The sequence below is a fragment of the Petromyzon marinus genome, chromosome 4 (genome assembly GCF_048934315.1).
Source record: "Petromyzon marinus isolate PM22_M1 ecotype Great Lakes invasive population chromosome 4, UKy_Petmar_22M1.pri1.0, whole genome shotgun sequence".
NCBI lineage: Eukaryota > Metazoa > Chordata > Hyperoartia > Petromyzontiformes > Petromyzontidae > Petromyzon > Petromyzon marinus.
Window position 1 is genome coordinate 24,267,186 of NC_133670.1, and position 16,523 is coordinate 24,283,708.

At 51.1% G+C, this 16,523-nt stretch overlaps 1 protein-coding gene across 6 annotated transcripts in view; it reads left to right on the forward strand.

The window, feature by feature from the left end:
- Positions 1-16,523, forward strand: part of LOC116937724 (voltage-dependent L-type calcium channel subunit beta-1-like) — a 141,310-nt gene that overhangs the window by 103,498 nt on the left and 21,289 nt on the right. For all 6 annotated transcript variants that reach the window (XM_076060246.1, XM_076060223.1, XM_076060232.1 and 3 more), the window contains 3 exons: positions 464-544; positions 3,147-3,205; positions 4,882-4,991. In XM_076060246.1, coding sequence (XP_075916361.1) covers positions 464-544; positions 3,147-3,205; positions 4,882-4,991 — 250 coding nt within the window. The remainder of the gene's footprint in view (positions 1-463; positions 545-3,146; positions 3,206-4,881; positions 4,992-16,523) is intronic.

Consider the following 16,523-nt stretch of genomic DNA (forward strand, 5'->3'; position numbering starts at 1 on the left):
GCAAACAAACGCCGCGGCAGCGTACAGGTCGTGTCGTCAAAATTACTGAACCTGGCCACAGATGCTTCTCTGAGAGCGGTCACCGTGTAAACTAAAACTAAACTATGTTTTGTTTTATTTTATTTTACCAGGTAAGGCCCACTGAGCTGTAAAAAATCTTTGTCAGAAGCGACCTGGCCATCACAAATGTTGGGCCAACGATGTGGCTTATCATCGTTTGGAAATGTATAGCAGGCAAATGGTCTAAACGCGCGATGTTGATTCTAAACGTGGAGGGTAGAATCCACGCGACCACGGGGAGAGAGAGACACCGCAAACTCCAAATATGCAGCAGGCATCAGGGTGAGGATGAAACCCACGACCTCCTGTATACTTGGCGAGGTAGTTAACATCTCGCCACCGTGTACCCTCTCCACACCTCCCCTCCATCCTCGCCCTCCCCGTCTCCTTCCGTCACCGCCAGACGGAGAACGTTCCTCCGTACGACGTGGTGCCGTCCATGAGGCCCGTGGTGCTGGTGGGACCTTCGCTCAAGGGATACGAGGTGCGGCGCAACAACAACACCACCAACTACAACAACTACAACAACACCAACTACAACAACTACAACAACAACTACAACAACACTACCAACTACAACAACAACAACTACACCACCAACTACAAAAACACTACCAACTACAACAACAACAACTACACCACCAACTACAACAACAACACCACCAACTACAACAACACTACCAACTACAACAACAACAACTACACCACCAACAACAACTACAACAACAACACCACCAACTACAACAACAACTACAACAACACCACCAACTACAACAACTACAACAACAACACCACCAACAACAACACCACCAACTACACCAATTACAACAACAACTACACCAACAACAACAATACCACCAACTACAACACCACCAACTACAACAACACTACCAACTACAACAACACCAACTACAACAACAACACCACCAACTACAACAACACTACCAACTACAACAACACTACCAACTACAACAACAACAACTACACCACCAACAACAACTACAACAACAACACCACCAACTACAACAACACTACCAACTACAACAACAACAACTACACCACCAACTACAACAACAACACCAACTACAACAACACTACCAACTACACCAACTACAACAACACCACCAACTACACCAACAACAACAACACCACCAACTACACCAACAACAACAACACCACCAACTACACCAACAACTACACCAACTACAACAACAACTACAACAACAACTACACCAACAACAACTACATCAACAACAACTACACCAACAACAACTACACGAACAAGAGCAATACCACCAACTACACCAACAACTACACCAACACCAACTACACCAACAACAACAATACCACCAACTACAACAACAACTACACCAACAACAACACCACCAACTACACCAACACCAACTACACCACCAACAACAATACCAACTACAACAACAACTACACCACCAACTACACCAACAACAACACCAACAACAACACACCACCAACTACACCAACTACACCAACAAGAACAATACCAACTACAACAACAACTACACCAACTACACCAACTTCAACAACAACTACACCACCAACTACACCAACTACACCAACAACAACAATACCACCAACTACACCAACACCAACTGCACCAACAACAACGATACCACCAACTACAACAACAACTACACCAACAACTACACCAACAACAACAATACCACCAACTACACCAACTACAACAACAACACCACCAACAACAATACCACCAACTACACCAACACCAACTACACCAACACCAACTACACCAACAACAACACCACCAACAACAACACCAACTACACCAACTACACCAACAACAACACCACCAACAACAACACCACCAACTACACCAACTACAACAACAACTACACCAACAACAACAATACCACCAACTACACCAACACCAACTACACCAACAACAACTACACCAACAACAACAACACCAACTACACCAACTACAACAACAACTACACCAACAACAACACCACCAACAACAACACCACCAACTACACCAACTACAACAACAACACCAACAACAACTACACCACCAACTACACCAACAACAACAATACCACCAACTACACCAACACCAACTACAGCAACTATACCAACTACACCAACACCAACTACCCCAACAACAACACCACCAACTACACCAACTACAACAACAACTACACCACCAACTACACCAACAACAACACCACCAACTACAACAACAACTACAACAACAACTACACCACCAACTAAACCAACTACACCAACAACAACACCACCAACTGCACCAACTACACCAACTACAACAACAACAACTACACCACCAACTACACCAACAAGAACAATAACACCAACTGCACCAACTACACCAACTACAACAACAACTACGCCAACAACAACTACACCACCAACTACACCAACAACAACAATACCACCAACTACACCAACACCAACTACAGCAACTATACCAACTACACCAACGCCAACTACAACAACAACTACACCACCAACTACACCAACAACAACACCACCAACTACACCAACAACCACACCACCAACTACACCAACTTCAACAACAACTACAGCACCAACTACACCAACAACAACAATACCACCAACTACACCAACACCAACTACAGCAACTATACCAACTACACCAACGCCAACTACAACAACAACTACACCACCAACTACACCAACAACAACACCACCAACTACACCAACACCAACTACAGCAACAGCAGCAGTGGGATTAGGCACGAGGAAAGAAGAGATGGCCAGGTGTAGTGGCATCGACAGCGCCGGACGTCATGACCTCTGACTTTTAACCATCGCCTGTCATTAACAAAGCCACAGCTACGAGTGAATTTACAGAGTGTACCCAGAAATGCTATTGCAGCCACAACCCTACGAGTGAATTTACAGAGTGTACCCAGAAACATTATTTCAGCCATACCCACTAAACAAACCCATGCAAAATGTACACGGTGTACACCGACATACCGCTAAGGGGCTGTAACAAACATGAAGATGCGTGCGTGTGTGTGTGAATCTCGCCCCCCTCCCCCCAGGTCACTGACATGATGCAGAAGGCCCTCTTTGACTTCCTGAAGCACAGATTCGAGGGGCGGTAAGCGGGGGGATTCATTGTATGAAATAATAAGAATAGGGTTTTAACCCTTTCTGGCAATAAAACAAGAGGTGTTAAGATGTTCCAACACCAAAAGATGAACCTTTTGCCAGGAATCAAAGTCTGCATTAACCACACGTACTTGTGATGAACATGCAAACAAACGTGCTCTGATAATTAATATATGATGCATTGTCTTTGAAACTGATTGGCCTACACCAGAGACGGCCTTCTTTAGGGCCTCGTCTCACCAGTGTCAGACCAGAGAACAATGGAAAAAGGTGACCAGTACAAAGACAATGCCACTGTCAGACAGTACAAAGACAATGCCACTGTCAGACAGTACAAAGACAATGCCACTGTCAAACAGCACAAAGACAATGCCACTGTCAGACAGTACAAAGACAATGCCACTGTCAGACAGTACAAAGACAATGCCACTGTCAGACAGTACAAAGACAATGCCACTGTCAGACAGTACAAAGACAATGCCACTGTCAGACAGTACAAAGACAATGCCACTGTCAGACAGTATGAAGACAATGTCACTGTCAGACAGTACAAAGACAATGCCACTGTCAGACAGTACAAAGACAATGCCACTGTCAGACAGTACAAAGACAATGCCACTGTCAGACAGTACAAAGACAATGTCACTGTCAGACAGTACAAAGACAATGCCACTGTCAGACAGTACAAAGACAATGCCACTGTCAGGGCATTTATAGCTCGAGGTGAGCAGCTACAAAATGGGGCCTTTCTGGGGGCTTCTTTTCTCACTCGCTAATCCACATCACTGGTGGACTGGAGCAGGCACGTGACGAGCAATGGTAGCGTCACCGCGCCAACATCAGGACGATGACTTTAACCCGCGTCCCACAGCGTCGAGTCGGCCGTGTTTCCCGTGCAAACGTGGGCAGTGCTCATTGTATAAAACATTTTTAAACCACCGAATCGCGTGCACAACCACCATCACGTGATCCAGGGTCTCTCGAGGAGGTGTGTGGTAGTGTGTGTGGAGGGGTGACCGGCTGGATCAGGGATTCGGAGACACTGAGGCTGCAGTGCTGATATTCTGGGTTCCAGCTGCCCCTGGTGTAACTATTAACTCGTTAATTATTGATATTTTACCAGTTAAGGCCCACTGATCTATATAGCTAATTTTCAGAAGCGGCCTGGCTATCACAAATGGTCGCTTAAACATCTCCCCACCGTGGCGAGATGTTTAACCGGCTTCTCAAGTGGAGCGAGTTGATGGGTCTTGGTCACCAAATACTGCACCCCAAAAACTCCGTGATAATGTTTTCACTGAATTGGCTAAACTACAACTCTGACCATTAAAAACATTGATATTGTATTGACGGTCATGAACATTTCTGTCTGGAGCTGGGCGCGAGTTGAAGTGGATTTTTTTTATAAAAACGTCACTCGAACGGATCTCAGGGACAGTTCTGTGGTATCTGGCTCAGCGGACCATTCTCCACACGCACACGGTGGGTGGGGAATGTGCACCGCTGTGCGAGACTCCCCAGTGGGCGCTTCGTCTCTTGGAACGACGCTGATCGCGTAAATCACCCAATTAGTTTGAGCTATCGAACAAACGATATTTCATTTGCAGTTTTGGAACAGCATTGTAAGTAAAAAATGTTGAAACGGGCGTGCGTGTGCGTTTGCAGCATCTCCATCACGCGCGTGACGGCCGATATCTCCTTGGCCAAGCGCTCCGTCCTCAACAACCCCAACCGGAGACCAATCATCGAGCGCTCCAACACTCGCTCCAGCATCGGTGGGTCCCCCGGAGACCCCCACCATCCCCTCCGCCCCCTCACCCCCTCACCATTCCTTTCTCCTCCCCATACTCGTCTACCTGTCACCCCTTCTTTCTCTCCCCCCGCCCACCCCTACCTCTTTACTTTCCCCTGACCCCTTCCCCTGACACCCCCTCCCCTCCCCATCCATCCCCACCCCCCTGCTAAAAGTGCAACTTGTGTTTTCATCCCTGCGCGGTGAATAAAATGAGTTGCCGCTTTGTGTGAAATGAGCAGCTGTTGTTCGAACGGCCAGATAAACTCGTCGCCTGCTATAGGAATGCGGGACTTGGATCGTCCAAAAAACACTTCAACTTTGGCTTCAACTGGCCTGGCACCGTGATGATGATGATGGTGACGACGATGATCCGTTCCTGTAATCCAGCGACGTGGAGGCAGGGTTGATGGAACCGCGCCGGTGATAATAATGCGCGTTAACCTCGACCAGCCCGCCCTGACCAGCATGGTTCAAGTATGGGGTCAAACAACCCTCGCGGCTCCCACGGCATTGGGCGACTACCATCCAGCAGTGGATACATGACGGTATACTTGACCGCACTGCGCACGTGTGTGCGTGTACGACCGTGGACACGCGCGCGTGTGCGCACAGCGGCGGTGCGGTCCGACGCGATGGTGCGCGTTGCATAATTGACGAGGTAGTAATCGGGCCCGGCTCGTTTGTCATGTTTACATCGTGCGCTGGAGTGGGGGGCTTCGGCCGGGGGTGATGTAAACACGCCGCTCCTTCAGGCACGACGGCCCAGCTTGCAGGCGTAGCCTACTTCTTCACCCCTCCCCCCCCCTCATAACATCTCCCGTGCCCTCGACCTCCCGTGCCCAGTTAAAAATCGGAACGTTTATTTAGACTGGAGGAATCCAATGAGCTACAAAGCTCCTTTTCACAGATGTCCAGTAGGGGTCCAGGGTCAGAACGTTAGCCACAGCGAGGGAACAGCCACTCACTGCCCGCGGCCATGGCATCGACGCTCCTGCTGCCGCAACTTCTCCGTCCTGTCCCGCACACCCGCCAAATCCCCTGATGAGATCCGCGAGAGGGGTAGGGGATGCTGCCTTGGTGTAAAGGGCGAGAGTGCACAGCACTTGCGATCCGCGGGTCGCCGGTTTCCTCCGGTCTCCCAGCGCGGCCGAAACGATCGGGGCGAGGTTCTTGAATCCACCCCTGCCTCCGACGCTCCTCGCCGTTCTCCGTCGTCCACCCGGCAGAGTAAAGGGCCACACCGCCGTAAGCTGACCGGCACGTCACGCGCCTGGATGGGCTAAAAGTGTTGGTCCTCCAGGACCCTCCGGCCAGCGTGAAAGAGTAGGCCAAAAAAAAGATGCGTGAAAAAACATTGCACGCGCTCGCGATCACCCCCTAGGCAAGAAGAGTTGAGCGTTTGTCAATGTGCTGACTAGCACGGTTGGCTGCGTACGGTGCGAAAGATGTTCAACATGCGTACAATCTAGCGGGGCCCTCTGGAGCTCGCGCGAGCAGAGGCCCTTCCGCCATCAGCGGCGTCAGCACAGCAGTGGTAACGCCGCCGCGCCTTCGCCGCTTTCTACAACTCGAGACGTGACGTCTCGCTCGCTGGAGCGCGATCAGTCGTGTTTACAGGCGCCGATTTCGTCGCTCCGTCGTCCGCGGCGGGAGCGCTCACCTCCGGACACTCTCCATTCCTTTGAGACGGATCGCAAACAACCGATACTCACGAGCACGGTTCGATGCATGTGTCGTGAGCGTGAGGATCGATCGTATCGGACGAGCCGCCGTACGCTACCGTCCGTGTCGCCACATCGGATTAAACCTCAACTAATTTTTTTATTTTACCAGGTAAGGCCCACTGAGCTATTATAGAGCTCTTTTTCAGAAGAGATCTGGCTATCGCAAATGATAGCTCAACGAAGTGGAAATGTATAGTAGCCTAAACGTGGAGGGAAAAACCGGAGGACCCGGAGAAATATCCACGCGACCATGGGTAGAACACGCAGACTCCGAATATACGGCAGGCGTCAAGGCTCGGGTTCTAACGCACGACCTCCTGCGTACCAGGCGAGGTAGCTCACATCTCCTCGCCACCGTCGCGCCCCTCAACGTGGCAAAGCCACGCCCCAGTGACTCGCTCGAGTGGAGTGTGACCGCACTCCAAAAACTCACTTTCAAGTCTTTTTATTGTATACGTGTAAATCAACTCCCCTGAGAGTCACGTGTCGCCTATCGCGGGACACACAGCTGGTGGACGCATCCGCCAGGCAAGAGCCTCCTCCTGACTCATGGTGCAACCAGCGGCCGACTGTCCAGCGGGAGGCAACGATTCTTCGTGTCGTTCGAAAATGCCTCTGCACATTTGGAATGTTTGAGATGTCTGTCTCTGTTCGTCACGGTGATGTTTAGCAGCGCTTGGGGGGGGGGGGGGAAGGGAAACTAAAAATGCGGGATGACATCTGCCCCCACCGACGTGTTTGGACGTTGCAGAGTGGCAGCAGGGTGGTTGTTTATTTATTTATTTTCATCTGCTCCGCCGTTTTTTTTTGATCGGAGGAATTTGCAGGCATTCGTGGAAAATTCGGCGAGCGAAAAGGTGCGGTGCATCGCAGCACTTGCGTGGAAAAATAACAGCAACGCCTGCAGCTAATGTGCTCATTCGTGATTTGAAATGAATGAAAATACGCGCGACATGATGATGATGTTGATGATAATAATAATAATAGCAAAAAAACTTCCGGACAAACAAATAAAAAGTTAACGTTCTCTGCGGATGGGCCTTTCTAAAGCCAAGTCACCCACAAAGTGAATTGGATATACCGTAGCTGCGTATGGATCATTATTATGACAGCGTTGTTATTATTACATCAACGACTTTCCTATGGAGACACTGGCTCCTGCCATAGGAAGGTGGAATTCAACAACTGGCTTAGGGCCACTAACAGAAGATGAGCTTCGCCCAATGCTCGTCTGAATGCAGGGTCACTCATGCGATCGCCTATTTTCGACGAGCGGGACCATTTTAAACGAACACTAAGCAGTTTAACGATTCTCATTATTCTTGTCGTTTATAAGTTTGCCAATCGCCCCGCCGAGCTTTGCGACAACGCCCGCGTCGGTCGGCATCGACGCGGGGCTCCGCCAAGCCGTGAGCCACCGCCGCTACCGCCGCCGCTCTCCGCCCGGTTCCCCGCGGTGGCTTGCGCCGCGCACACCCCCCACCCCCGGCGTTCGGTTGCGACCATGGAAACGTTCGTCGACGATTGACTTTTTGGGCGAACGGCGAGGTGGGCGAGAATCGTCGAGCGCGGCGACGATGACCGTGGCTGCTTGCCCGCCCGAGGACCGAATGCCGAGCCCGGGTGAAGACGCAGAACCGCGACGGGTTTAGTGACGCGAAGGGAGGCGGCAGCGGGCCGAGGAAGAACAAACATGGCAGTTGATTACGTGTGTGTGTGTGTGTTTGTACAGGGTCCCTTTTACTCGGTTCACTAATTGGCTGAGTTTATTGGGTGGGGGAGAGGTGTGATGGGGAGTGGATTCGACGTGCGACTCAATTCAGTTGACGAGACTTGGAGAACGACAGAGCCTAAGTCATCGCCGACAAGGCCCAAGACCAAAACTCATTAATTCTGACTGCATTAACACCAACTCCCGCTCCCGGCACTCACAGAAATGGACAGATCTACAAAGCGTTTGTTTATTTTCCACTGATTTGCAGATCTTGCGGAGAAAGCCACGGGGAAAACGTAGGAATGAGTGGCCAGTAATGGTGATGGATCGTGGCTCCAGGTTCAGGAGGATACAAAGTCTCATGCCTTGGGTTTTCCATGGTCGGGTAAAGTACACGGGTGAATGGTTGGACGATCAAAGTAAAAATGAAAATTGTTATTCCGATTTGCGATATTATCGGCGTCGTGTGGTGAGATAAATAATCCATTCGGAATGCTTTCAGAGCAGTGCCCCGTGCTAGAGAACAGCCTACGAAGGGTGATATCACTCTCCTCTTATCCATAACACTTAGGGGGCACCACATTGCGCATGTCCTGCTGTGAGAAATATCTGGTATTTTTCATTCTCTAGAGCTGTAATTTGGCCAAATTACATGACAAACAGAAACCCATTACTATCCAGGAGGTTCACCGCACTTGAGAACTCAATTTAATTACGGGCGGTGGAAAACCTGGATTTGAACCCAAGATCTCAGTTTTGTCGGCTCAGTCCTCCGGCCCATGAACCACCCGGCCACCTCGTATGAAAAGCCATTCATAATTTATGAACGGAATAGCAGTTTAGTGCTGTCACCAGAAACAGTTCTCCTCGGAAGTTGCATGGGCTGCATGCGTCCCCTCTGGTGGAGATTGCATTGATGACGAAGCCACTGTTAGTGCGTTCCAGTTTATGGTTCTCCACGTGAGGTCTCTGCGTGAGTCTATGGTTCTCTCTGCACATCTATGGGTCTTTGTGCAAGGCCACGGGTCTCTTGCGCTCATGATAAAATCGGTGCCATCGCGTTCCGCTGAATTAATCCGCCCGCACACGTGATCGGCTGACAACTGAAAAACCCGGGGAGGACTTTGGTAAACTCCTCAAGCTGGAGTCACGAAACATCACTGGTTGCAACGTATCTGTACTTACAGTGGCGAATTGCTCGCAATTTGCAGGTTATTATTTTTCTTTGTTAAAGTTTATGCAAAAATAGCTTCTCGAGTGTACATGAATAGTGTAGAGCGGTGAGATTAAATTAAGCACTCAGTTATGGTATTGGGCCCAACCTTTCAACGTAGGAGCCTCCTGAAAGGCAGTTTTGAGACTCGGTGAGACTTGGCCGTGAAAGAGCCAGCGCATCGTCAATATTAATTTTGGGTTTGGTATTATTGCCACCTTTCTTCCCGGACCATATTTCAAAAGTCTTGCATAGGTTTATTATCGAATCTGCGTCGGTACCCTACAATAAAGTTCAGTGCAATACCTTGATACCACAAATCAAAATCCTTCCACCCGAACACATGTAACTTTCCCGACTGCACATATCACAACCGGACAAATGACGACGGTACATCCAGATTATGTAATGCATTTCATTGTTGGAATATTACTACTGTATCTTATATACAAATTGCAATATTATTTCGTATTGTATGATCCTCATCATGGAAGTGCGTTCATAATAATTTGCTGCAACACTCCTATTATGAATTTTATATTCCCCCCCCCATAGAATTATCGATGCATTAAGTGTATTGTATTGTTATTATTCCACTACGGTATTATCATAAGTGACAGTAAACCAACCTTGGCAGTGAGATCCATTTCTGGTGCCCGTGCCCCCTGATCCCCTGACCCTTTGACCCCAGTGACCCCCGTGTCTGCAGGGTTCATGCAAACGGGGCCATGAGAGATGAGACCCATCATGGCCCCCCAGCAGCCTATAGAACCCTCAACACTGCCCACTGCTGTCTGTACACAGCGGTGTCACTCGCGACATTCGGGAGTCAAAAAGCACTCCCTCTCAGAGGCTGCTCCCAGCCCGGGTCATAACGAAGGCCACAGGCCATAATGAAGACCCTTGGCTTTGCAGGAAGGCCATACAGTGAAAAGGCCTCACATTGAAGGCTTTCAGTCTGTGGTTAAGGCCTCTAGCCAAAACTCAAGGCCATACTAACAGTGAAGGTCTCCAAATCTTCAAGACCCCCATTACATTTTCAAGGCCTCTGTTAGATGCTCGAGGGCCCATTCTGTGCTAATGATTCTAGGCCCTGCTGAAAGCGTATCCGTTAATGCTTAATTCTCTTCGTTGAGTACTGAAGGCTTCGATTGATCAAGAAGGCTTCGAATTATCATTAAGCCTTCTCAGTCCACGTCTGTTGGCCCGCAACTATGTACAAATTAGCGGTCGGCGCTAAATTAAGGCGCTCGATTGATTAAATAATACCGTGGAGTATGACGACCCCCCTGGCACTTCTGTGCCTGTGGTCACGCTTCACGAAGGCACGACGAACGGTCGCCACTCATCAGCCCCCTCCCCCCCCCAATTGCCCAGAGCTGAGTGACACCGCTGTTTCTCGGACTCCGCTGTTCCCCCTTGAGCGTGCATTGTGAATGAGCGAGCGCTTTCTCCCCCCTCCCCCGCCGCCTCCCCCCACCTACCTTGGATCCGCTGCCCCTTGTCCCCTTGGTTCAAGGCCCGGCTGTGTGCGTACGTTTAAAAAAGAAAAAGCGCCGTTTTTTTTCTTCTTCCTGCATTCGTTTCTTTTTCCCGCTAACCGATTGTGTTTCGCCATCTCTGTCCGCTGTCTCTCACTGTCCGTGCCTCCCTGCAGACGTTCTGGGTATGTATTTGCCGCTGGACCTTGCTCATGACCCCTCAACCCCACCTCTCGCCGTGTGCTGCCCTCCGACCCCATGCCAGCTGAGCCCCTTCCCCGCATGGCACACCAAAGATTTCACCGCGTGCGTCAGTGCTTCACGAACCAGCGGCTGTGGACCTCGGGTTGCATTTATATATTCGTTGTTCGTCGTTTATGATTTCACAAACAAGAACTGGATCTTTTTTTTTGTTACGTAGAGCACGCGAGTGCTTAACGCCGAACGCTCAGAAACTGGATATGTACAATAATATATGACAATTTAATTTGGTATTATGCGGCGCCGGATACCATTTTGTTGTTTACTCGGCGGACCGTCACTTCGCTGCGTGCAGCCTCTGAGCAACCCTTGCTGGTGGCGGCGCAGCCCCCACGACAGCCTTGCCAACGTGGGTGTGGGTGGTGGTGGGGGGGTAGAGTTCACATCGACGCGCCCAGCCTGGTAGAGTCAGTGGGTACCTGCAGGTATCTTATCCAGTACCACGTTACCAGGACTGGAAGCACATTCGAGCGTCCCTATCTATACCCGCCTCCCAATTCAGGACCAGTGGTACTCTTTCTTACGTACAGCCACGCCGGTGCTGCAGCTCCGTTGATCCTTGAGCTGCCTCCATTCGAAGTTACTGCTGCACAAGGGCAGCGCCTTGGCATTGTTCAATAATTCCATGTATCGGCTGTTGCAATTGGGTTAGAGTCAGGACCATGATTTAAAATGCACGCCTACTCTCGAGTATGATCTCCCATCTGACAATGAGCAAGCCACCCATAATCTGCTAGCTATAACCCTAATCTGGTAGCTCAGTCTTCCTTTCAAAGTCTGCCCTCTGATGGCAACTCTAAGGACTCTTCCCCTCCCCCCCCCCACCCCATCCATTACTCGCTTTCAATAGTCACTGTGAATCAATCTGCAGGAGCCAGGAGGCCTACGGCCTTGCCCTTAGCCTCTTCTGGCGGGCAGGGTTAACCGCCGAGTAGGGATGCACCCACCGCCATGAACCCCAGGCAGGTGTCTTCGCAGAGACATCAGCTGGGCTGGGTCAGCCAGAAAAAGAGTGAGCCTCATGAGTAAAATGCTGCGGGTGTTGATGGTAGCTCGTGGCTTCGGGGAGTTTGAGGATGCTCCAAACGACACCTCATTATTTTCTGTCTCGTGACGATCGAAAAATGCGGAAGCGGTTGTGCCGCGCCAGACGCACGCTGCCGGGAAGCCGCCTGTGGTCGTGCGTGCCCCGTTTGGTGACGACGGCGCTGGCGACGAAGCTACTGCCAGCGCGCATCCCAGTTACCAGTGAAGCCGTCTGAGCACAGGTCATCACGTGAGGCTTGGAAATAATAAAAATTTTAAAAAACCCGGTGCGGAGTTTGTAGCTTCACCGAACCGGAGCCACGAGCCACAAGCTAAAAGGGAGGGCCTACACCACATGAGGGCCTTAGTGCCATTGTCGGCTGATTGCGTGTTAATGCGGGCCCCCGGTCATTGAGGTGGGTTTTTCTCTTTAGATTTTGCGTTCGGGAGGGAATTTTATTCATTTGCTGACTTCGTCGGCCCAAGGTCCACCGCTCGCCGCAGGCTGACTTCACCGCGTTGAACTTGACTGCAACCCTCTGGAGTGTAGACATCACCCTCATACTAACCCTCTCTGGCATCGTATCCGAGTGGCGTTCTTTTGAAATGCCCGCGCGTGCGCACGCGGCTGATATTTGAAGCCGAAGCATGTAATCGCGAGTTCGCGTTTAATCGGTCATTACCGACATTCTGCACATAACCCTTTTAAAGAGTCCCCGCAGAGACGCGCACACGCACGGGCGCGTCTTTGTGATCGGGGTGAGCGTGCTCGCGATGCGAGGCTTCTGAAATTCAAGTTCTCGCGTCTCCTCCACCGACGACCATCGTCACGCTTGCATTTGTGCAGTGTGTGCCCTCCCCTGGGGAGAACACCAGCGTACATGTAGAGCCCCTCTCTCCCCCCACCGCCACTCTCCTCCGCATCCATGTACTCAGACAAAGGAGCCACGCACAGCCTGTAACAGAGTGTTTGGGTAATTGCTGTTAGCGAGCACCAATGAAGGCCGGTACTGCGCAAGATGGGATGGTGTGGCTACTAGCACCGCGCCTTTGACTCCCCCACCCCCCCACCCCCAGTGCTGATGTTTTACACACCGCACCAGGTATTCAAGGCTGAGTCCAGCCAGGGGAGGCCCCAGGACCAGTTCAAATATTCGCCACTGTTATACAGACATATGCACACGCGCACACTAATTCGCGCGACACGGGAGGGAAAATCATTCGGGTGCGGAAATCTGGAAACGAAAAAAGCAACCGAATAAAAACAGCAGTTAATATTGTGAGCGTTGTTTAGAACTTGTTCATATTAAAACAATAGCATACATTAACACTCCTGCATTTCCTTATGGTGAAACAAGTTAAATTTATTTCGTGGGCCCCCTATTCGGGAGTTGTCAGCCGTGGAAAAATATCCCCTTTGACCTCCCCCCCACTCCCGCTAAATCCCTTAAACCAGGGTGCTGCACTGAATGGCAAACGATCGGTAAAGCGTGGAGACAGAGAGAGGGGAGGTGGGGCGGCCAGGATGGCGGCTCGATGGGGGGGGGGGGGGACGTGAGAACCGGGGGGGCTAGTGGAACACTGAGGACGCGAATGAAAGCCGCACAGAGCTTCTTCGTCGAATGTCCGAGTAGTTCGCCAGAGTTTTGGCTTTGCTCCCTACGAGCCTCGAACCCGTTGGGAAATCGTGCAGAGTGGCGCTCGGCGCTCGGCGCTCGCACCTCTGTGTCACGAGAACGGCCGCTGAAAGTCGTCGCCCAAAAACATCCTTCGGATGGCCGCGTTGGCGTCGCGACCAATGTCACAATTCGTACTTAGTTTCTTCTTGGGTTTGGATTATGTCAATTGTTGACAACCTGGTTGTAATCTCCAGCCAAACGTTGTATAAAGTTGTATTGCTCGCTTTTCAACATTCCTCCGTTTTGGTTGAAACGCTCATGATCTAACCCAAAAACAAAACGGATTGTGGCCCACTTCATAAATTGTACACAGCAGGGGGGCGCACTTTCCCCACACACTCCGTCCTTGACGAGATCGGTCGCTCGACAAAGCGATCACTTTCCAGAGTTGGAGGTTGAAGTCAGCCCGATGGCGATGAGACAGAGGCACAGACCGTGTTGTGTCCTGGGAGTTCTGTGCGTCGCTTTCATCCAAAGCATTCTCCTTCGGGGTGGACTTTACCGGTTTCTCCGTGTAGCTTTCACGGCGCGCGCGTGAGGGTCTCTCTGCGTGCGTGCGTGTGCGCGCGGGGGGGGGGGGGCACGCGATGCATCCCCCCCCCCACCACCACCCACCGCGTCTCGCCACCGTGCCGCCCGTGTCACCAAACACCTCGCTCGGAACTCCTGAACAACCGCACGCTCCAAGCCCCAGATTCACCAAACTCGTATATGCTCACGTCACCAGCGAAACACTCTCGGATGAACCGAACAAACAGTCGGCGTAGTTTGATTCTGCCGACACCCCCCCCACACCTCCCGCCCCCCCCCCCCCCCCCCCCAGTAAACATGAAACGTTGAAGTCACCGTTTGCCCGGTGTCTGCCCAACGTTGCATGTTTACTGGGTTCCACCTCCAAATTCGAGTAACTGCTATCGTTGAACTTCTTTCACACCGTACGTAGCCAACCGTGTGAATCGGAGGTGCTGGGTGAAGGACAACAAACTAAACACAAAAAGCAGCTCTCAAGGAATGAGTTTTCTTTTTAGCACCTGCAGTAAAGCACTGTGGTCCGCGCTTCTTCGACGAAGGAGGAGGAACAGCAAAGCGACACGAACTCTCTCCTGATGCCCTCTTCGTCATAGCCGGCAGACCACGACATTGGCTCCCGAGCCGTTTTGCTGCCATTCGCCTGAAGAGGATAGCGCCTCTAGTGGCTGCAGGGTGTTTTACGTGAACGAATCGCATGCGACCTGAGCGAATAGCGCACCAATTACAGGCGAATCTTTTCTCGTGCGCGCACGATTCGATGCGTAAGAATCGATTTTGTGAATCGGTGGCACGGTCACGTGTCGAGTAGTACGTCACAAAGCCGAGTGTAACCATCACAGTCACGTGTTCAATAACCCGTGTGGCTACATTGCACGTCAGCATTTAAGTTGTAGTGATTAATTGATTGTCTCGCGTCTAACTCTTTTTGACTTGTGCTGTTTGTGCACTCACGGTCTGTCCATCCCTGTTGTGGTGATGGACCCCAGTAAGCACTCCAACGTTGAGCCAACGTTGGAATCTGGTCGGAACCGTAAGGCCGACGTTGGCCCAACGTCCCATGCTTACTGGGTAAGTGGTGCAGTGGTTAACGCAATGAGCTGCAAAACACAACTACCCGAGTTCGAATCCCGGCCATGGCTTACATCAGTGACGAGGGATATCAGAACACTTTCTCCCTTCAACAAACCTGGAAGGCTTTCATCCAGCAGTGAATTGACGAAGGGCCATATATACTCGACTCGGTACTTAGGCCTCCCTTGAGTCGACTCAGCCATTAAATGAGTACCTGGTTCTGTGTAAACATCAGCGCCGGTGACGCCTCTGGGCTTGGCGTTGGCCACATCGCCCACCCCCTTGCGCGCCGTGCCGACCTTAACGAGTGCTGCGCTAACAGCACTTCTCCCCACAGCCTGCGTGGGCTACACGGGGGACATTTGGTCTTGTATGTGGATGTGCGTTTCCCCATCCTCGCGTGGGCGACTCGTGTCCGAGTGCGTGCGTGCGTGCGTCGTCTCCGACCTTCGTGCGTGTCAGTGGCGATTCTAAGGGTGCAGAAAAAAGCTGGGGGAACAATGGGAGGTGGGGCGACCCGAGGGGGTGGGGCACCCCACTGAGAACACATGGCAGGACCCACCTGAAAATGTTTCACGAGGGAATAATAATGATAAAACAATATTATTTTATTATTATTGCAAAACTCCGTGAGTGCGATGGGACTGTGGGAGCAGAACCACGAGGTCACAAGGTGTGGACTGCACAACTACAGTGGACACTAGGAAGGAAGTGATGACTCGGTGTATAGTGGTATCAACGGCATTGGTAGACCCTGGTCACTGCTTTAGTTTGAGCGTGAGTCTCCCATCCCAGCCATCTCTCCAATGAGG